The sequence below is a fragment of the Vombatus ursinus genome, unplaced genomic scaffold (genome assembly GCF_900497805.2).
Source record: "Vombatus ursinus unplaced genomic scaffold, bare-nosed wombat genome assembly UNPS02014812.1, whole genome shotgun sequence".
Lineage (NCBI taxonomy): Eukaryota > Metazoa > Chordata > Mammalia > Diprotodontia > Vombatidae > Vombatus > Vombatus ursinus.
Window position 1 is genome coordinate 61,542,239 of NW_020954590.1, and position 24,097 is coordinate 61,566,335.

The 24,097-nt window shown below is 34.8% G+C and overlaps 1 protein-coding gene across 2 annotated transcripts in view; it reads right to left on the reverse strand.

The window, feature by feature from the left end:
- Positions 1-3,774: 3,774 nt before the first annotated feature.
- Positions 3,775-24,097, reverse strand: part of LOC114053895 (desmocollin-2-like) — a 42,700-nt gene continuing 22,377 nt past the window's right edge. The window contains exons 7-17 of one of the 2 annotated variants that reach the window (XM_027877014.1): positions 22,279-22,445; positions 18,830-18,964; positions 17,883-18,068; positions 15,906-16,159; positions 15,623-15,765; positions 13,600-13,827; positions 11,229-11,465; positions 10,535-10,659; positions 5,871-6,137; positions 5,190-5,235; positions 5,014-5,106 (exon numbers count right to left, since the gene is read on the reverse strand). In XM_027877014.1, coding sequence (XP_027732815.1) covers positions 5,200-5,235; positions 5,871-6,137; positions 10,535-10,659; positions 11,229-11,465; positions 13,600-13,827; positions 15,623-15,765; positions 15,906-16,159; positions 17,883-18,068; positions 18,830-18,964; positions 22,279-22,445 — 1,778 coding nt within the window. In that variant the 3' untranslated portion in view covers positions 5,014-5,106; positions 5,190-5,199. Of the gene's footprint in view, positions 5,107-5,189; positions 5,236-5,870; positions 6,138-10,534; positions 10,660-11,228; positions 11,466-13,599; positions 13,828-15,622; positions 15,766-15,905; positions 16,160-17,882; positions 18,069-18,829; positions 18,965-22,278; positions 22,446-24,097 lie in introns of both variants that reach the window. The other variant, XM_027877013.1, reaches the window with a different exon arrangement.

The following is a 24,097-nucleotide window of genomic DNA, read 5'->3' on the forward strand; positions in this document are numbered from 1 at the left end:
TTGGAACAAGTATGAACTCCTCCATTTGTTATTTAAAACTCCCTGCTCTCTAACTTCAATACACCTTATCTCAAATGACTGCTTTTCACAAACTCTACCAAATAGCTCTTCCCTAAATGTAAAGACTTTTTTTCTATCTGTATTCAAGAAGGCCTCCCACTCACTTTTTCTTCTCAGAATCCTTATTCTTCTGCAGGTGTTGTAAGACACCTTTCTTTATATCCCTAGCACTTAGTACAGTGCCTGACCCATAGAATTTGCTTAATAAATGCTTGTTGACTTGAGATCACATGACTGAAAGTAATCTTGCTTTAATTCCACGTGCTAGCTGGATTATTCAGAATCAACCAATTAATCTCTTGCTCTCTTGGGAAGAAGAAAAGTGGGTTATATTTTGGTTTAGTCCTGCAAGGTTCTAGTCTTCTGAGTCAGTAGTCAGAACCAAAGTAGTTGCCTGTAGATTGGTTGACAATCATTAGACAAACACAGGACTTCTAGGATATTTTACCTTCTTTCTCTGGGTCAGAACCAATGCCATGACTTTTTTTTTTGCACATCTGCCTCTCCTCAGACTGCCAAAACAAAGACTGAAAATACTCCCAAAGGGTGGGAAAATTTTATCTTAAGAGTCAAAGACAGGTCGGTTGTGGGTCAGGATATTTGGTATTGTTACTCTAAGGATAAATAGTAATGACAAAATGTATTGAGACTGCATATATAGGGACTGGCAGACCTGTCAATGAGCAACTCCCTGCGGATTATATGGTTCAGTTTAATTGGACTTGTTACCATTTCTCCTACGTGGCAGGCACTCCATTTCCCATCTTGATACCTTTGTTCTTGGTTGTTCCTCCTGGCTGGAATGAACTCCTTCCTCACCTCTGACTCTTAGAATTTCTAACTTATTTCAAGAATCAGCTCAAGTACCACCTGTTACATGAAATCTTTCCTAAGGAGCTACTTTATCATCCTCTATACCCCCATTACCTTGTATCTATTTCATATGTACCTATGTGTGTGGGAGTGTTGTTTCCTCAAACATGTATTAGCTGTGTGATCCTGGGCAAATTTCTTAACCTGTCTGCCTTAGTTTCCTCAATTGTAAAATGGAAATAATAATAGCACCTACCTCCCAGAGAATCAATCTGTTTAGAGACTCAGGGAGAACAATACTATGATCTCCCATAAGTCCCATAATCTCCCATAAGCATTATCCCACTTAGTTGTGATTTCTTTGTGTCTTCTGGTTTCATTTATGATAATAATTTCCCTATACATCCAAGGTCCAGTACTTACTATCAGTGTAAGTCAGCTGGGGAGGGGTGTGGCACTAATGGATAAAATGTTGGACTTGGAGTCAGCAAAACCTGAGTCTGAATCCTGTCTCAGACACTAACTAACTATGTGACTTTGACCTTTATCAGATTCAGTTTCCTTATCTGTAAAATGAGATTAATAAATAGCAACTATCTCACAGTGTTAGCTGAGAATCAAATGAGTATGTAAAGTCTGCAAACTTTAAAGCACTATATAAATTCTAGCTATTACTTTAGTTTCCTTTTTTTTGTAAGCTGAGTTGGATGCAATGATCTTTCTAGCTCTAAATTCATGAACCCATGATCCTATAATGTGACTGTGATTAATTCATTGACTATCATTAACATTTATTCCTTCTAGAGGTATGTCAACTTGTTGGTCTTTGAACAAAGAGGATACATTTAGGGTACCAACATTCAAATTAATTAATCCTGATGGCCCACTGGGAAGCTAGGTGGTATTACCAAGAAAACCCCAAATATGGTCACAAAGAGTCAGACATGACTGAAAAACAACTGAACAACAACTAATTGCCCATTAGTTCCATGAATTAAGTACTCTCCTACCACTCAACCTCCACATAAATAGAATTGAATTCAGTAAACATTTATTATTTAATTTTTAAAAATTATATTTGTATACATTAAAAATTTACATAGCCAAGTGAATTGAGTGAATTTGGAATCAGCTAAATTGCACAATGGATAGAGCAATGTACCTGGAATCAGAGATCTGTGTTCAAATCCATTCTCAGCCACTTAACTGTGTGAGCCTAGATGAGTCATTTAACCTCTATCTGCTTCAGTTTCCTCTTCAAGAAAATGGAGATAATAACAGTACCTATCTCCCAAGGATGTTGTAAAGATGAAATTATATTTCTAAAGCATTTTGTAAAGCTTAAACTACTATAAGAATATTGGTTATTGTTAGTTATCATATCATCATCATTTGTATAGTGATTGGTTAGCAAATATGCATTTTGTTATGGATAATGACAAACGTTCCTTTCCATAAAACATCAGCCAATACACACTCCTGGGTTTCAGTCTTCTCCTAGTAAGAAATATTAAAGAAACATCGCACTGGTGGATAATACTTACCTTCCTGCTTCTTAAGTAAAAGGACATACATCTTACTAATCTAATAGTAATGCCAAATGTTATAAACAAAGGAGTCCAGGGCACAGTTCTGTTACATTGTATAGAATTAGAATTTAATCTGTCACAAGACTGTTTTTGTCTGCCCCTATTTTAGCAGAAATATTATGACAGAGAATTTGGTGAAGCATTCTTAGACTGAGATTTATGCCAAGGTCATATAATGTCATAGGATTTAGAGCTGGAGGACCTTGGATATCATCTAGTCCAACCCTGTATACAGGGTTGATTAGAGGTCATCTCAGAGGGAAGGCATTGGATTAAAATTCAGGTAATTAACCTTTCATTACTCACAGAAGTAAACATTAGGAACTACTTTTAAATGATCAATATGATTAGCAGATACACAACTATGGAATTTGATGATAATTAATGAAGACTTTAATTGTGATTTCATACATCTACTCCAAAATCAACATTTTCAAAATTGAACATCCGCTTTCCCTAAAATGTCTTTCATATTTTGCATATTTTCATGTACCCTCCCTTATTAGCAATGACTTACAAGGTCTCCTTAATTCCACTTCATCATCTCTTGCTTCTGTTGTCTGTACATTCCCAGCAGCCACTTTAATTCAGGCCCTCATCCTATCTTGCTCAATCTAAAAATCCTCCTAATCAGAATCCTGCTTTACAGTGTATGGTGTTTTCAACCTATCCTTCACACAGTTGCTAAAATAATCTATTCCATTTTCATACAGAAATCTGATTTTATGTCACACCTCTGTTAAAAAAACCTGCAGTAACTACCCATTGCCTCTCCATTAAAATACAGTCTCCTTTGCTTTCCATTTAAGACCACCCATACTCTGACTGCAATCTGTCTTTCCAGCATTATATCACATTTCTGCCCCTCCACACCCACCATGTTCACACCAAACTAGTTGTTCTCCAATCTTGGTCTACCGTCCCCATTCTCCAAACACAGGTTGTCTCCATCCCTGGAATTACTCCATACACATTTCTATCTGTTTAAATTCTTCAAGGTTCACCTGAGGTGAACCTTTACCCTGATTCCTTCTTTGATAAACCTAACTGAAAGTGTTATTTCCAGGCTCAAATTTTCTTAGAAGACTCTATGTTCATCTCTCTTCTGCTGTTGTCACACCCTACCTTATTTTCTAGGAATTTGGGTACATGTAATGAACTGTGATTTTTTTCATCTTTGTTGTTTATCACAATGTTTTGCACAAGGTAGGTATTTAATAAATTGTTGAATTGAATTCTAAACGCTGTATATTCACATATTGTCTTTGTCTCTCCTTTTAAAAAAAAAGTTGGTTTTACTGAAAGCATGGAGTAAATTTTATTTTTATCATTTTAATGGCAAAATTAAAGACTCTAAAAGACATAGCAAAACAGTCACCAGAGACATTTGATACAATTATAATAACACATATTTCCATAAAATCAAGAAAATATAGCTTTACATAAAACAAAGGGAGTTGATAGGGCAAAGGGGACGGGTGTTGAGGAAAGATTTTTAGAAGTTTTAGGTTCCTCTAGCCCATATTATAACTATTTTTAGGCTAAACATTTTAAATAAAGAATATAACATTCAGGATATAAAGATTATATCAAAGAAAAACACTGCAAAAACAAACTTCCAAAAATATGCAAATACTTTTGAAAATATATTTGAAGTCTACATTTCCATGGCATTCAAAAGATAAAATGTAGATCCAGTGCTGATTATTTTTTTATACAGTAAATCATCAGAAACCTGGACTCCATTAAATTGTAATAAGTGATAATTTAGATGGACAGTCTTTCAACTGAAGCTTATCTTTGCACTGCTCAAAATGGGTATGCTAAACAAATTGTTACCAAGACTAGAGAAGACTATTTAAAATAATGAAGAAAACTGTTTTTACGCATCCTCACAATTACCAATGCTGAACACATTTGATGAGCTAAGTGACCAAAGTAATAATTAAAAGTAGGGCCTCTCAAAAAAGCTTTCCTAAACTTTGTAATTTTAAGTGCTTGATAATAATAAAACTGTAGTGCTTTTTTTTTAAAAAAAAAAAGGTACTTACTGCAGACTTACTAATTCAGAATGCTCATCCATGAATTAACAAAATATGACTATATTTATAATACTTCTAGTGCAATCTTGCAAACTGCCAAGTGCCTTTACTATCCACTAGTAAAGAATGCCAAGTTCATTCATTTTACTATCTGTCAATCTCCTCTAAGGAAGACAGGTAATTTTTGTGTTTTAAGTGTGACCATAGGTAAGTTTTTATGCTTAATTTAAGATGTGAACATGCATTTTGGCAAAACAGCTTCTCTCAAATGAAGAATAAAAACCTATAATATGTTGTATTCAAGTTTTAAAATATCCCAGCTTTGAAGTCTCCAAAAAACAAAAACAAAAAAAACCACAACTCCACTCCAAGTCCCAGTACTGAATTGTTAGAGAGACAGTTATCTATCTCTTCATGCATGCTTCTGCTAGAGTCCTAAATTTGGGTTCCAAGTGATCTAAAAAGTCAAGCCCTTCTTCATCATGGCGCTCACTGCAACACCCTACAGAACCAGCCGTGGAGCCTTTTCCTTCATAGCTGTATGTAAGGACATAGTCTCGAGCATGGGTCTGATCTTCATTCTGATTGCACAGTTGCACCTTCTGCACAGGGGAAAATGAACAACACATTATTATTTTTTTTAGACACCTAAGCTTATTAACATAAAATTATTTCTTTGATTTACCTTTCATTGTTTAATTTTTAATCAGAGTGTGTCCTCTAATGGATTCCTACATACAAAAAATGCACATGATTGGTGTATATATCATGATTATACTATAAAATCAATCTTTAGCATGCTTCTAATAATCAGAAAGGAGGCAATATACATACATGCACATATACAAATTTTCTTGTTCAATAATAACTAAGACTTGTATAGTGTTTTAAGGCCTTCAAAGAACTTTTTACATATTATCTCTATGTTTCCTTCAGAAATCACAACAAAGAGAAATAATAATTAACTAATCTTGAGCCAGGTTTTTTCTCAGATCTTTTTAATAGAGGTAAGAGTTACTAAATATGCTAAGTACTACATTTACCATGCTTGATTTCAAACTCTGGTTCCCCAAACTCGACAAACTGGGATAATTTACTTAAAAAAAAAAGGTACAAATAACAGTCAAGGACATAAATGGAATGAGTAAGTTAATGTATCTGATTTTTTTTTCCTTAGACATAACCAAATCCAAAATTCAAGGGAGGAAATGTAACTTCTCTGTGAATAAGGCTAATAATTTTAAGGAAGATATAAGCTAATTTTCTATTATTGAATCAGAAATCTACTGCTCATTATTTATAAGTTTGAAAGAATCATAACTTAGATGTACTCTATATTATCTTTAAAAAATTGGGAAAGACTTACTTCACCAAGACGGGGTTGAGTAAAATTCTGCCATTCAGAATAAGTGTATTTGCAGTTGTCCAACTCAACTTGTCCTCCCCTACAAGAATCCAGGGTGTGATGTCCTCCCCTGCATGAATCCAGGGTATGATGCCCTCCTCCCTGACAGGATTCCAAAGTCTGATGCCCTCCTTTGATCATTTCAAAGCTTTCTTGCCCATTTTTTGCTCCTGATATTAATGTGCAACCAGTGCTCACATTCTGCGTAGTCAATCCATTTGTGCAATACTGAAGAAAAATTGAAGAGATTGTGTTTGGGGTTAGGAAGAAAGTGAACAAGGATACATGGAAGAAAACCCATCATTTAGATAATGCTATGTTTTTCTAGTTTGTAAATGTTAAATTTCCAGAAATAATTTTATTTCTAGAATTAGTGCCTAAAAAAAAATCACTAAAATTAGACATACAATTCAATTCAGTGCACATTCATTAAGTTTTTTGTTGATGTAAAGCATTGTGTTGGTCAAGAGTAGACACCATCCTGCCCTGGCTCATGATGCCCCAAGTCTGAAAGGCATTTAAACATAGGTATTATCTTGTCTGTTCCCCTCTTTGGGGGCATTAAAACCAGTATTCACTGTATCCCAAAAAGATATTCCTTTTCTTAAAACTTTCAGAGGAGATTCTCTAGTCTCCCTTGACATTATTTCTGGGTCTTACCCCTCAGAGTCAAGTAGTTAGACATCTTAACACAAATTTCTCTTGCTATGTTTGAAATCTTTTCACTTAGTGTATGGCAGATATAGAAGCGTTCCTCACCATTTCTCAGAAAATGCCCTATGAAGATTTGGTTTTAGATTTCTTATAAAACCTATCACATTTTCCCATATATTAAATTTTCTGTGACTGTCTCCCCACAACTAAACTATGAGCCTCTGGAGGGCAAGACCAGTTTCTTCATTTTTATTATCTTCTCAATGCCTACTGGGAAGTTCCTCGCATAGAACAATTGTTGGATTTGACTAACACTTCTTATCATCAACTTTAAAAAAAAATGATCAGGAGCAAGGATTCTCTAAAAACCCAAACGTAAAATTATAGTCTTCTAATCAAGAAAGTTCAAGATCAACTAGTAACAGGGGCTGTGTTTGTAATGAACTAAGCACTAACCTCGGAGTCAATAAGGAATTAATGAATGAAAATGAATGAAAAAGCATGTATTAAGTACTAATTGTATGTAAAGAATTGTGTTAAGCACTGAGACTGCAAACAGAAAGCAAGACAATCCCTACTTTCATAAAAGATTTGGATCAAGTCCTTCCTCTGATACATACTAGCTGTGTGATCCAGACAAGTCACCTAACCTCTCAGCACTGTAGCACTAAAACTAACACAGACCACATGCTAATCTATATCAGTGAGTGGAATTTCTGCACCAGGAGTGCCTCATTGATGAAATTAAAGTTCTGTATTAAAGTACTGATAACAATTTTAGATAATAGGATGACCAAAATTTTAGGTGCCCTGATATCCTTTTTTTCCCACTCATCAAAATATATTTAATAATTGAAAGGTAGAAGAGCATAATAGAGTGTTAGAATTGGAGTAAGTAAATTTGGGTACAAAATTAGCTTGTGGTACTTGTTAGCTGAGTGACCACAAGCATGCCACAACGTCTCAGTTTCCTCACCCATAAAATGAAAATAGTATCTGTTGCACCTACTAGACATGATGGTCAAGCTCATATGAGTTCACATGAATTATCTAAAACATTTTGCAAACCTTTAATTGCTACATTAAAGTCAGCTATTACCGTTGTTGTTAATCACATAAAAACCAAAATAAGCTAGTAGATGGGGTTTACTGTGCATCCATTTGTTGTCCGCTGTCCAGTATCAACTACAAATGCTCTGAATATCACGGTTGGGTCTGACACTGAGTTCTTTGTAGTCCTTTATCCCCCTTCAACTTTTCATTGCTTTATGAAGTGATTTTGTCCACAATCCTCCTCCTCCATAATGTTTTGCAAATTAGCTTATATTCTTTATCAATGTTGCCCCTGGCTATTCTTTTTCTCTCCGTTTGGCAAAGAGATCAAATATTTGCTGCCTGAGGTAGCTTCTTCCTGCCTCTTTATAGTGGTGATTGCTTTGAATTTGTTAAACTATAAAAATTATAATATAATCAATATCATACTTTCACGATTTACCATCTGCCCAAACCAACAGCTAGGTTAAACAGGTCATGTTGGAACTGCTATAATTTCATATTTACTTTCTCACATTTATCCCTTTTTCCAACTTGGCATTAAATGTTTACCTTTGCTGGTCAATGACCTGATTAGACTTAGACAATTTCCTCTGAAATGATTCCCACATCAGTAACTAGCTGCTGCCAAAGATAAGCTGCTTGAGGAGGGTATGGAAAAGACAACTGACTAGTGAGAGTAGGCAGGCCTGTTCAACTATCATTTTGCAACTGTTTTTCTACCAAGAAGCATAGTCTTTGGATGCAATAAGGACAGAACAGAAATGGAGAACAGACAATAATCAAGATGACTTAAGGAGTTATGGAAGATTGCATCTCACTAACCATGTGTTCAAGTCACCTGATCTTAAAACAGACAAATGGTATTACGACTTTCAAAAAATGGAAAATGGAAATGGAAAATGGAAAAATAGCCTTTGACTTCAATTCTAGGAAAAATTAAAGGAAGTATAACTAGAGATGTGATTACTGAACATCTAAAACTTTTTTTTCTTTTTCTTCCAAGGAGGAGAAACAAAACAAATTCTTGATAAGTAGGGAAAAAATTACAGAAAGAGAAGGAATTTTGATCCTAAGGAGCCAACATGACTTCATTAAGAATATAATATATTGTGTTAGATGGTGTGTTAGTTTTTTTCTTTCTTTTTTTTTTGTTCTTTAATACATGTGATGGCTTGTTGGGTATGAGAGAAGAAAGGGATGTATTTAGAAATGAAAGCCCTTTAAGAACAAAAGATACCAATTTTAAGAAAGAAAATAAATACTCAGATTATTCTGAGATTCAAAAAAATCCGTATCATGTTAAACTAATTTTATTTCCTTTGTTTTTTGTCAAAATTAGATTGACAGAGCAAGGGAATACTACAGCTATAGCTTACCTAGATTTTCAACAAAGCATTTAATAAGCCTCTGATGTTATTCTTGTGAACAAATATAGATAGATGTGGATTGGAGGAAAACACAATTAAGTGTATTTAGAGCTAGTTGAATGGAGGAATGAAAGAGTAGTCATTAATGGTTTGATGAAAACTGGGAAAGAGTTCTACAGCAGAGCACTTCAAAATCTGTGCTGAGGCTTGTGCTACTTAAGATTTTTATCAGTGATGAATAAAAGCACAGACAGGCATTCCTCTCACATTTATAGAATGCACAAAGCTGAGAGAAATAGTTAATATACTGGATAACAGAGTCAGGATTCAAAAGGTCTCGACAGACTAGCAAATTTGAACTAAATCATTAATAGAGGTGAATGTAAAATTGTACACTTGGTACAATGAATCAACTTCAGAAGTACAAGCAATTTCGGGGGCTACACAGAAGTTAATCTTTTAAAAAATGGAGTTTGAAGTGGATTTAAAGTTCTGTAAGTCAACAGTGTGAGATTTCAGCTAAGAATGTCAATTCAGTCTTAGACTACTTTAAGAGAAGTATAGGATCCAGGAATAAAGAGGTGACTGTCTTTCTCTGGTTGGACGACATCGGATAACAAATTTTAAGATGGACATTAAAAGTAGGAAATGCAAATTCATGGTTTTATAGTGAATCCTCTTTTATGTTCTGTATACATGGAAATGTTCTTTTTCTGTCTATATATTTAAGTTCAAAATGAAATTTAAAAAATTTTGAAAGGCCATTAATTAGCTGGATAAAATGCAAGGGAGGGCAACCATGATAATGAAGGGCCTGAAACAGATGCTATATGATGATCACTTGAAGGAACTAGAGATGTTTAAACTGGATTATAGAAAACTTAAGTAGTCTGCCAGTCTTTAGTTTATTTCATTTCTTAATCCCAAATAGTATGTTACATCAAAAATTTCATCGTCTTCTGTGCCCACTTTTACATAAAAGTCATCAGATATCAATGTAAAACCTTAACTGTGTGTAATATCTTAGGACATTCTCTACTTTATCATCCTTTGCAACATATGTGACCAGGGTATAATCATCTTAATGGTTACTCAGTTATCATGAGGTTATCATGGAGAGATGACCAAATATCCTATGAAATGAAGGTTTTGGCAGCCTTTGGTTACATGATGTTAGCATGATATCCTTTATTGGACAGCATAAGGAGAATCTGTGAGCCCGTAGCTGGGCCCACACTCAAAACCTTTCCAACTTGTCAGAAGCTGACACAACTTGTGCTCAATAACACAGTCTGTGAATAATCTTCAAAATTCCATGGTCACCTTAATACCACAAGGAAGCATTGCAGGAGGGCTTTAAACAGTTAAATTAAATGTCTGAGGATTGTTTTATTATTAAGTAGCATCATGTTATGAAAACTAAATATTGTAAAGACACCAATGACCTATTACTAGATGAATACCTCTTGGTTATCAATAAGACTTTCTTGTGAAAAAAAATGAAGCTTTTTTAGCTAAATATTTGTTCTTAAAATATAACCCACTTACCACTCTGTCATCTCCAGGGGCTTCGGTGTTTGATACAATAAGGTTCTGCTGAGCCAAATCATCAGGGAAGGTTTTTTTTGTTTGGGAGGAGCCAGAAGTTCCACAAACTAATGTAAATAGGATACCTATGAGGAGAAAAGAACCACTTGAATAATTTATATTAAAAGAGCATTATGGAATGTATGGAATTATATGGATGAATATGTATGGAATTAATTTCAACTTGACTACTTGGACAACCTGAGTTTAGTCTTGTTTGCATAAGCAATGAGACACACAAGGAATGATGTGCTAAAGTATACCTCCCTAATGGATCAAAATTTTACCTAATTCAAACCAGCTTAATTTATAAAACCAGAATTTTTCTCGTAGTTATTCAGACTAACTTTTGGAGAAAGTTTTTTTCTATGTAAATAAAAGCATTCCTTCAGGGAAAAGATCTTGAAAATTTCTCAAAGAATTGCTTATGTAAATAAATTCAAATCATAAGACAATTTTGCCCTAAAATGACAAATGACATTGTTCTCAGACTAAAGTCACAATATGTATTGTTCATACTTTTAATTATATACTTAAGAATTGGTTGGCTGTAAGACTATATATAGTTGCTGCATTGTATGTACACTTTAAATATAATACTAATTTTCAGAATGACTTAAAATTATTTATATTTGAAGTAAATCAAAACACTTACAAGACAGTAATGCTGCACCCAGTATCATGGCGAGGATGGCCCACTTTCCAAGTGTTACATCATTTGCACCTCGTATTGGAGATGTACGAGATCTACATTCACTTGGAACAACGCAATCACACAGATCAACACTCACTACGCTGGTTGTAGACAGGCCAAGTCTATCTCTGACTGAAACAGGTATCTCATATATCCCAAATGCAGGATCATTGCGGAAGGATATGCGTGTAGCAGTATCTGAAAGAAAATAAAAGGCAGTATTTGTTATAAAACATTCAGATAAACATCTATATCTCTCTCAGGAATTCTCATCAACTATAATAATGATATTCCAAATGATATAAGATATAATGCAAGTGTTGGAATGCAAAAAGAAGATAAAAGGATCCAAAACAGAATCACAGAATTTCAAAGTTAGAAGGGACCTCATTGTCCTGCTAGTACAATCCATGCCTAAAAAAAAGAATTGTAGCTACAACGTATCTAACAAGTGGTCAAATAGCCTTTGCCTGAAAACATTCAAAGAGCAACTACCTTCAGAGGCAGAAATTTCCAAAGGAATTTATAACCCCATTTTTTTCATATCAAGCCTATACTTTTTTGCCTGTAACTTCTATCCTCTACTCTTCATTCCACAGCCAAAAACAATAAATCTAACCCTTCTTCCACAGAACACCCCCTAAAATGCTTAAAAACATCTATAATATCCCCCAAGTTTTTTCTTCTTAATTATAATATCCACAATTCCTTTAGAAGCTGAACATCTGATAGGAATTTGAGATTCTTAGTAATTATTATCATCATCATCATCATCATTAGTAATATTAATAGTAATAGCATTTATATAGTGCTTTAAAGTTTACAAAGTATTTCTTTACAACTCGGTGAGATAGATGTCATTATTTTCCCCATTTTACGTATAAGGAAACCAAGGCAAACAGATTAAATGACTTGCCCAGGTTTACACAGCTAGTAAATGGCTGAGAAGATTTGAACTCAGATCTACCTGGCTGCAGTCCTAACACACTATCCACTGCACCACTTAGCTCCATAGCTTTAATAAAAGAAGAAAATAAGATTGGCATATATACATTACCAGGGCATTCAGTGATGAAATATTTAAATTTCTGGATTTCTAGGTTCATTTGATTTAGTTCAACTCAACAAGCAGTTATTAAGTACTGACTATGTGAATGACAGTTCAGTAGAGAGAGCCAACTTCAGTGTCAGGAAGATCTGGGGTTCAAGTCTGCTCTCTGAAACATACTAGTTGAGTGATCCTGGGCAAGTAAATTAAAACCTCAGTGTCCAAGCAACTCTCTAAGACTTTAGTTGTAGAACAACTAATGATCTACATGATTAGAGGGAGTTTCTTCCCCACAAGTACCCCTAAAATAATAAAATGACAGGGCCATACCAAAAAAAAGTGGATGATACAAAGCCAAAAAAAACAGCCTTGCCCTTTAGGAGCTACTACTGGGTGAATACATCATCTACATATCTAAATAAATACAAGATAATAATGACAAGTGAAGAAAGCATTAACTGAAAGGATAAAGAAAGAATTCACTTAGCATGTAACATCTGAGTTGAGCCTTGAAAGCTGGTAAGGATTCCAAGAAAAGGATGTAAGTAAGGAAAGAGAGCATTCTAAACATTCAGGACAGTCTGTACAAAGGTTAAGAGATGGAAGAACAAGTGGGTCAGTTTGGCTAGAATGGAGAATATATGAAAAGGAATCATCTGAAGTAAGTTGGAGAGGTAGACTGGAGCCAGAAGATGAAGGATTTTAAAAACTAAGCTGAGTAGGTTATATTTTATTCTAGAAATAATAGGAAATAATAAAATAAAAAGTGGCTTGGTTAGACCTGGGGTTTAGGATGATTATTTTGTTTGGACCAGGATGATTCAAGGAGGGTGAATGAAATCCTCAGGGATTCTTGAACCAGGCTAAAGAGGACAACACCTCCTAGGAAAACAAGTGAAAATGTTGCCTAATCTCCACTATAAATGTTATGAGTATGTTGTTCTTACACTGTAAACAAGAAGTCAAAATGGGCAATGATACCAAGATTTAGGTACATCTAAGTGATGTAGTGAATGGAACACTGGCCTTGGATTTAAGAAGACCTAAGTTCAAATCTAGCTCCAGACAGCTTGCAAACTGTGTTACTTTAAGATATCTACCTCAATTTTCTCAACTGTAAAATGTAGATAATAATAGAACCTACCTCCCAAGGAATTTTTTTAGGCTAAAATGAAATATTTGTAAAAAGCTTTATAAACCTTAAAGCACTATATAAATCCTAGCTATTTTGATGATGTTCCATGGAATAAAGTCTTTTAAAAGAAATTATTTATGAATACACACCATTAATTTTGCTAAGTCTCCATGTTCCACCACCAACACGTTCATTATTGCTTGGCAAGGTGAATTCAAAGGGTGGACCATTGATAGGTTCATCAGGATCCACAGCAACGATCTCTGCTGAGCCCATTTGCGTTTTACAGATTATCACTTTTGTTGTAGGTATGGATGGACCATTATCATTCACATCATCAACAACAACTCTCAGGGTACCGGTACATGTTCTGCCACCTAGAACACAGAAATAATAGTAACAATGATGGTGATAACATATTAGCAACTGACATTTATTAAGCGCATTAAGGTTCACAAGACTATTCAGTATATTGTCTCATCTGGTTAAAATGTAATGTATCCTTTAGCATTTGATAATTTCCTGGTGAACAAAATCCAGTGAACATATTTCAGCACTTACTACGTGCAAGGCACAAGTGTCATTTGCAAGTGGGAGATATAAAATATAAGACAGTCTTTTCCCTCAAGAGACATTACAAGACAAAAATGATTCATTATAAAATGAATTGTACAGTCAACAACTCCCATAGGAATTTGGAGAAGGGTACAACTTTTTCTGGCTTGAGTAGACAAAGAAGAGTTTACAGAGTAGGTAGAGTTTGAACTAAATATGGAAAGATGGGTAAAATAGAAATAAGAAGTGCCAAACACATGGTCCACAAGCCACATGTGGCCTAGACTGCCAAGTGCAGCCAAACCAAATTAAAATATAACTGAAAAATATTTAACAGAATAAATAAAAATACAATAAAACATAGATAACATTATATTTTAAAACAAAGTCAACAAAACAAAGTCAGAAACACAGCCCACAGGGATCCTTATGTACAGAATAATGGCCCTGTTTCTATTTGAATTTGAGACCACTGTTGTAGATAGATCATTTCAGGTGGGTAAAGTAGCATGAGCAAATTCAATGACAGAATAAAACAAAATATGCAATGCAGTATGAGCACATAGTTGAATAATTGAAAAGAACTTGTAAAGAGGGAGGGGAAGGGGCTGAATGCCAGCTAAGTGGTCTGAACTTAACCATATAGATAAAAAAGTAACCTGATCAAAGCAGTGTTTTAGGAAGATTAGTCTAGCAATAGGGTAGAGGATAGATTGAGTGGTAAAGGAAAACTGGGAACACCTGTGTGACCTTAGACAAGTCACTTCATCCTTCAGTTTCTTCCTCTGTCAAATTCATTAGACTAAACCAAGAGTGCAGAACCTGCAGCCTCTAGACCACAGGTGGCCTTGTAGGTCCTCAATTTAGGCCCTTTGACTGAATCCAAACTTCATAGAGCAAATCCTCTTCATAAAAGGACTTCTGCGAAGTTTGGATTCAGTCAAAGAGCTGCACTTGAGGATCTAGAGGGCCACATGTGGCCTCGAGGCCACAGATTCCCCATCCCTGGACCAGACAATCTTTAAGTTCCCTACTAGCTCTAAATATGTGATCTTTGACATCACTTTTAGTTTCAATTTTATGATCTAAGATTGTTCTCATATCCTTTCAGTTTATTATTAGTAGACTATTAATGACAAGAAGCTTGACTACCTACTCCCTACCCTCCATCCTGACCAAACATGCAAGTCCTTTTGTGACTTATTTTCCACTTGAAGGCAACCCTTAATACATGGTTTCTCAAAAGTCTTGATGTTTTAATAGCTTCAAACAGCACCAAGACTTTCAAGACACTGTATTTCTTTCAGAATGCAGTACAAAGTTTATTAATGATAAATTAAATTAAATAAATAATTTTAAATTTAATTTTAAATAATTAAATTAAATATATTAATTAAATATTTAAATAAATAATTAAATGATTTGAAATTGAATAAATAATTAAATTGAAAGTGTACATAAATCAGCAACATAGGAATCTCTATTACCCTGGGCCAGGAATGGGGGGTGGGGGTAGAGGGGCATTGAAGATGCAAGCACTGATAATATACACCAATTTCTGCTGTTCTCTTTCCTGGACTATTTTAGTTTTTAGGAAAAAAAAATTAACGTTCTTACCATTGTCTGCTGCCCGTACAGTGATATTATATAAGCCTTGTCTGAAGGTATTTGACTCTCTATCTAAACTTCTACGAATTTTGAGCGAACCTGATGTTTCATCAACTGTGAACAATCCTGTTGGATCATTTAATGCTTGATACCTGTTAATAAGGAATTAAATTCAGAATCTTACAAAATGTCAAAAGTATTACAAAGAGTAACTGTGATACAAATACTTAACATTCTCCAATTTAAAAAATATAATAAATGTATAATTATTTCAACACAAACTTATTAGTACCTTATGCCACTACTGCTTCTGGTTTCTGGGTCATAGGCTTTATAACCAGTGACTTGTGTCCCCAGTGCTGTGTTTTCTTTCACATGAACAGTCTGCATTTGAGGGCTGCATTCAGGCCCTTCATCTTGATCCTTAACATTAACAGTAACTGTAGTCGTGCTTATTGTCTTTGAACTACCAGATCCAGAATATGGAGCCTGATTAGTTACACCAATTTGCAGGACTACCTGGCGTGCTTCCTCATAATTCAGGCCCTGTAAAATCAAGGGTATTAAATCAGAGTCAATTCTATGCAACCCTCAGTTGCTATTTGTCATTGTTGATTATAATCGGTTTAGATGATCAAGTGATTTTTGAGCTATGTAAATGCCGTTCTATTCTCCCAAATTTCCTTTTTCAAGTCCAGGGAATAAGAAGTATTAATAACAAAGAATAAGGATATTCTCCCTTCCTTTTTTTCTCTCCTATTCCAACCAAATACTTTTGGCTTCACCTCTCCATCAAACATGCTAAATATGGTTGAAAGTTTGATTCAGTATCTTGACCCTCATGCTCGGCTGGTGGTAAGAACAATCCATAGTTTCTGACCGAAGCAGTTTTCAAGAAACTAGCAAATCTACATTACTTTATCATAGATGTAGAAGTGGAAAGAATTTTTTAGAAATGACATAGTCCAAACTCTAGATTTTACAGATGAGAAAACTAAGGCCCTGAAAAGATTGTGACTTGTCCTAGGTCATATACATAGTAATAAGTAGCAAAACTGAAACTTAAGCCTAGGTCCTTTAACTCCAAATTCCATACTCTTTCCACTCAGTATTGTGCCTAGACTCCACAAGAGTACAACAAGACAAGTCTCAAATGTTTGTGTCTTCACTGAGGCTGAGAATCAAAAACTCTCATCTACAAAATGTATGTGCTAATATGATCCCATAAAAAAAGGGGCCTCAATGTTTCTGCCCTCAGCTCTCACAGACTATAACAAGCTCACTGAATCATATATGAGGTAAAGAAGTGAAAGGGAATTTCCCTTAAAATGTGGCGGTCAGCCCAGGTCAATTTTCATTAGGTTATAGGAGCTACCTTATTTTTCATTGGGGAAGTCTGCCTTCTTATCTAGCAAAAAATTCCTCAATGATGAAAGAGAATCAAGGTTCCCTTTTACTTTGAGAAGCTCCTTAAACCATGTTTTGGAAAAGCTTTTTTATATGTTAGAATCTGTGATGATACTGATGTGAGAAATTACCTCCCTTCTCATACAAAATGAAGCAAGAAATCAGACCCTGTCCACTCTAGGCAAAAAAAAAAATATATAATGTTCAGGACAAATTCCTCTGTGCTTTTTCCTCCATCAAAGCACATCTGATGTACTGCGTTTCACTCTGGATGTAATAGTTTAAGCAGGATACTGACAAACTAGCTAGAAAAAGTGAGGATAGTAAGGGAGATGAGGGGTCTCTAAACCATGTCATAAGAAAAATTATTATAAAGATTGAAGGGTTTTAGCCTACATAAAAGACTTGAGAAAGATATGATAGTTTTCTTCAACCATGAAAAGCTATCATGTGGAAGAGGGATCAACCATGTAGTTCCAGAGATTAGAATAAGGACTACTAAGTGTAAACTGCAAGGAGTTGTATTTGCCATATGTTTTTAAAACTTTCTAAAAATCTACTATTCAAAAATAGAATGGTCTGTTTTATGAAGTACTGCACTCTCCATTTTTGGAAGTATTCCAGCAATGCTAAATGACCCTTTGTCAGGGTTCTAGAGATGAAGACTACACTTCTTGAGAGGTTGAACTTCATGTTTCCAGCATCTCCTTCTAGGTCTGAAATTACATGATTCAAACACAATAATTTTATTCTTTATATGAATATTTTACTCCTATAGCTATCAAAATAAATCTTTAATTTGCACTAAATATATATTTTTTTATTTCTTAAACTGAATTCTTAATTTTTTTTACTTTCTTACCTTAACAACACAAAGAATTCCTTCATTGGTTTTGGGGTCTGTCACAATGTGGAAATTCCCATTTTCATTACCCCTTAAAATGGTGTAATTAGCCCTCCAATTAGGAGTGTTAATCAAATCTTTATCTTCTACACTTAATCGAAGTATTTCCACATTGCTTTTATTTTCTTCTACTTCTGTCACATACTGAAAAAAAAATTGTTATTACTAAATATTGCTATAGAAAAACACTACCATATAAAGGAAGTGAAAATTATTTTCCTGATTCCTAAATCTCTCAATCTCTGTCTCTTTCTCTCTCTCTCTCTCTCTCTCTCTCTCTCTCTCTCTCTCTCTCTCTCTCTCCCTCTCTCTCTCTCTCTCTTTCTTTCTCTCTCTCTCACTTTCTCACTTTCTCTCTCTTTCTTTTTTCACACACACACACACATACCCACACGCCGTATAAAACATGAATTTAAACTGTGATTATATCCCTGATTTACAGGCTAGAAGATTTGTTAAGCTAATCTTACATGTTAGAATAGATAAGTACATGGAGATATATAGTCTCAAGGGGCAAGGTTAGCTTCTTACCAAAAAATGTCTTGCATAAGACACAGTCCCTGAGGCACTTAGATCTGATTCAGAGTTATTTTTTTTTCCAGAGAAGACAATAAAAGAAACAGGGGAAAAATGGAAAGACAACATAGAAGAAAAATTTGTCTAAGGCTGACCCTGTCTGAAACTGAAATTGTGTTAAATTTAATTATAGTGGAGAAATAACTACAGTGGTAATCCAAATGGCAACTTAACTCTTACTAATTATTACTCAAGTTACTGACTATTATCCTAAGTGATAAATCTTATATTATATTAGACAATATGACTCAAGTTGGGATGCAACAACATTTAACACTGGCATTAAACATTTTTTTGAGAGGTTACATTTGACAAAGACATGCCCTTACAGAAGCTCTTGTAAAAATCGGCAAGTTGTCATTCACATCTCCAACTGAAATGATGCAAGTTGACTTAGTGGACAGTCCAAAATACTGACCATTCATATCTTGTACTTTTAGTGTCAATTTGTATTTGTCCACGAGCTGAAAACAAAGTAAAACGTTCATTACTAGGCTGAAAGAATCAACCTATATACATTAAATATCATTTTTCCCAAAACATGGTTAATTATCATTATTACCACTGTAATACAAACTCAAATTTGTGTAATGCTCTTCAGTTTTCTGGGAATGGTTCATAAGCTATCTCATTTGATTCTCCCAACAATTCTATGATGTAAATGGAGCAGGCATTTTTATGCCTTTGAAATCCTTTCCCTCTAATTTCTCTGTTTCTGATGATGGTACCACTATTCTCACCCTTAACCAGGCTCAAAACCTTAGTCACCTTTAAGGCTCCCATTCAATTCAAAGAGAACATTTTTCTTCCTATTAAATCAAATGCAAGTTCTTTTGTTTCTACCTCTGAGATATTTCTTGGATCCCTCCCCATCTTTCCACTTCCTTTGAGATCTTTAAACCTTTTTTCATCATACCATAATAATATCCTAACTGATTTTCTGTAAACCTAAACTCTGTCCTTTCCAAATTACTCTTTATCCTCTTGGCCAAATAATTTTCCTAATGCCCCTGCTCTAATCATGTCACTCCCCTACTCAAAATAAATCAGTGATCACTCGCTTTGCCTACTAAACAAAATATAAACTCCTTTTCCTGTCTTTCAATATACTCTACAACTTGAATCCATCTTCTAGGAAATATAGGAAGAATGGGTACAGAAGTTACAAGTAACCAGGATGTTTTCACAATGCCATTACTGCCAAAAATAGGCAAAACAAGTGGTAGCTAACTGTACTAACACTTGTACCAGGATATCTAGAGTAGCAGATAAGGGAAAGAGACTGGCATATCTTAGAGCCAATAGGCCAAAATATGGTTACGGGGAAGACTGTAGCAGGAACAAGTATGGCAGAGAGAATGAAGGTGGAGCAACGTAGTTATGGTGCCCATGGTTTTTCTCCCTTTGTGTTTTCATTATGGCAAGTGGGGGTGTACCCTAGCATTTGTTCAGTGTCATAGTTCATGCTGCTTCAGTGCCATTACATAAATGTGTATTGGAGAGTCAGTCAATAAATATTTATTAAGTACCTACTATGTGCCAACCACTGTGCTAGTCACTGGGAGCAAGCAATGATGAAATCATGCTTAGTCAAGCCCAGAATTGCCCATCTGAATTATACCAGCTGAGTTTACTCATAATTTCCCATTCCTAGAGGAGAATACTTAGTGCCAAGCAAACTTTCTAAATAGTATTTCCAGGTGAATTGGTCTATTCATTTTTCCACCTTCTCATTCTGCCCTTTTCAGTTTCCATGCTTTCACCTATGCCATCCCCCATGCCAGGATCTCTATCTCCTCCTCAAACCATCCTGTTGAAATTTCTCTCTTCTTTTAAGGCCAAACTCAGGTACCACCTCTTCCCTATTCTCCCCCACCAAATGAAAGTGATCTTTCCTTCCTCAAATTTCTCATGGCACTTTGTCTGGATCTTTCCTGCATGCTAAACACATTCTGTTGAATATCATTTATTTGTACTCACCTTATGCTACCTATTAGACTGTAAGCTTGTTAAAAATAGGGCATGTTTCTTAATTCACTTTGATCCTCCACTACCAAGCAAAGTGTCTTACACAGTAGTTACTTAGTAAATATTTGTTGAATTTGACTTCCCATTTTACAGATGAAGAAACTGACTTCCTGAGAGAGTAAGTGCTTTTCTCAAGACCACAGTAAAAACACTGTCCTAATAAGACTCTTCATTATACAATGAAACAGTTCTCAGATCTTCAAGCTCTGCTCCAATACGGAAAGTAGCCCTTTATATTCTGTTCCTTCTACTCTGTTATAAATAATCTGCTTCACCTAACTAATTAAAAGTAAATTTTGATGTGTTTGGGGAAAAAATAGCAAGAGAAGTCGGGAGACCTTTGTCCTAACTCCCTACATCTTCCCTCTTAAACATCCACCCTTCTTAAACATACTTTTCTATTCATAAAATGAGGATTTTAAGATCTGGATTATGCTACTCACAAGATTACTGCCTCATCAGATGAGAAACAGACTCCCCAAATTAATCTTCTGCCTAAAATGTCTTTCTTCCCACTCCAACTCCTCCTTTCCTTTATTCAATTAAATCCTGCGATTCCATGTCTTCTATGAAGAGTAACTTGAGCTGAGGTAGTATTTCTTTCCTGATCCCCATCCTTACTAAACTCATGCAAGTCCTACATAGCATCTCTTTCCCTTACCATAAACACCTATTTAAAAAAGACATGAGCTAGTTAGTTTTCTAGAATCTAAAGCTTCAAACCTAAAACATTTAGAGAATGGAGTATGTTATTTATAGGCATATGTATTGGCTAAACAGGCTAAAGTAAACTAGGCTTATTGCAAATTGCAAAAATCAAAATAAAAGAAAAAAGCTGAAATGTGAGTGTTCTAATACTATCTTAACAGATACTCAGGTATGGGAGAAATACCAAGGATTGAGCAAAGATGGAGAGCAACAGAGGAAAAATGAGATATCAGGGTTAGGAAATTATTGCAAAGTTTGTTGTTTATTTTTTTAAGTATCATATTAAATATGCCATAAAACTAATTTCATCTCTGCTATATGAGATATAGTATTGCACAGTGGATTGGATACTAGGTTTGTCAGGATGACCTAGATTCAAATCTTGCTTCACATATGAGCTGTATGACCCTGGGCAAATCATTTAACCTTTTGGTTCCTCAGTTTCTTCATCTATAAAATGAAGCACTAAACTCAATGGCTTCTAAGTTTCCAATCTATGATCCTATCATGACTGCTTTTCTTGTTGAGATTGTTTTTTAACTCAATTAGAAGAATCTTTTCTATGGGAAAATATCTTTTAAAATAGAAGTCAATGATAAAGTGGTATTTGCCTTATAATTACTTTTCCTGAAATGTATTTCATAGAGCAAAGAATACAAATAACCTATAAAACATACAACTTGTGAGTCATGTGAAGCAAACCTTTCTTTGCATTCTTGTATTCAAGTGGATTTTCTTTGACTTTTAGCAAAATGACATTTCTTGAATTTGTCACAATTTGTACATATTACAGAATAACTGATCAAAAAAGTCTAAACTTTTAAAAATTAGCTATTAGCATCATAAAAGGATTCACTGCTCGGGTTCACAAATTCTGCTAACACAATTTTTAAAATTTAAAAGAATTTACTAGTTCAGTTTAAATTTTGAACTAGTGAAATTCAAGGTACATATTCCTTTACTAGAATACATATTTAGCACCAAACGAGTTATTCCTAAATGTTTATTCTTTAAGTACTTAGTCTTGTAATATTTATGATACCTCTCTGTCAGACCGAGATGATGTTGTGATGATCACACCTGTGACTGGGTGTATAGAAAATAATATAGGTGATGGTGGCTGTTGCTCTATAATGGAATACTTCAGGCGAGTATGCATTGTGTCAGGTTCATCAGCATCTGTGGCACAGACTTGACCCACTGTTGTACCTACAAATTGAAAAGGCATCTTTAATACACATATACTTTACACGTTTCCATAGTGCAGTGGAAAGAGTACTGAACCTTGGAGACAGGCAACTAGGTGGCAAAGTGAACCGAGTGCTGTACCTGAAGACAGGAAAACCTGAGTTCATATTTAATCTCTGACACTATGTGACTTTGCATAACTCACTTAAACTCTGACTGCTTCAGTTTCCTCATATGTAAAATATAGCTAATGATAGCACCTACCTGTCAGGGTCGTTGTGAGGATAAGAGGAAAATATTTCTAAAGTACATTCCTTTAGAAAGAGCTATATAAATGCTAGTTGTTATTGTTGTTTAAAAAAATATTGTTGCTGTTATAGACCAGGGTTGTGAATCCTATCCCTGATACTTATTACTTATGTCATGATATATGAGCTATGCAATTTCTAAAAAACCTCAGTTTCCTAATTAAGAAAATGAAGATAATAACCATAGTATTTATTTACTTCTGTTATTGGGATATTCAACTGAAATAATGTATTGTAATCCACTTTGCAATCCACACTTATAATGTCCTGTAAGTAGCAATTATTATTACTCATTTATCTTCATATCTTAAGTGGAGGAAGGAGCATGGTATAATAGAAAAGAATCCATCTTGCAGTTAGGAGACTGATACTCAATTCCTGACTCTGTCACTTACTTACTGAGTAGCCCTGAGCAAGTCACAACCACTTTGGGCCCCAATTGACTCATCTGAAAAATGAATGAATTGGCTAAGATGTAAGGTTTCCTCAAACTCTGATGTTCTATGATTCCTTGAAGAGGAAGAATGACAAAGCAGATAGAAAGCTGGACTTGGAGGCAGGAAGTTGTAATACATTGATATTGTGCCTCCAACAGTGATCAACTCCAGGCAAATCACTTAACCTCCTTCATGGCTCAAAAGAGACTATTTATGTAAAGCATTGTGCAAACCTTAAAGACCATGTAAGAGTCAATTATTTCTACTACTTCTACATTAATGATTGTCAAATTGACATCTCCAGGCCTGACATCTTACTCAGACTCTATGCCCCAAATTTCCATACTTTGGGACATCTTCACTCATATGTCCCATTATCAGTTCAAACTAACATTAAACACAGTTTGTTTGTTTTTTCAACTTTTCTCTCAAGCTGGTTTCCCTTAACAAATTTCCTTTCTTTATAAATGGCACCAATACACATCTATTCAGCCAAGCACAAAATTCTGGCATGTTCTTTGGCTCACATGCTTTCCTTATCTACATGATATAGAATCTCTTCCCTCCTTCCAGACTCAGCTCATGCATCACCATTAATATGAAGATTTTCCACTTCCCTCTTATCGTTAGTGCTTCCCTTCCTAAGTAGTTTGTATTTAAGTCCATTGTGTTTGTTTTATTCATATTCGCCTCTTTTTGTATACTGAGTGCTTAGCATAATGCCTGACACATAGTAGGTACTAATAAATGTTTACTGATTGATTGATTGTGTATATACTTACATATGTACACACGGTCTCTCCCAACAGAATGTAAATTCTCTAAGAGCAGGGACTATTTCATTCTTTGTTTTCATATCTGGGAAACCCAGCATAGTGCTTGGCACATAATCAGGGCTTGATGAATGCTTGTGGATGATTAGTACTTT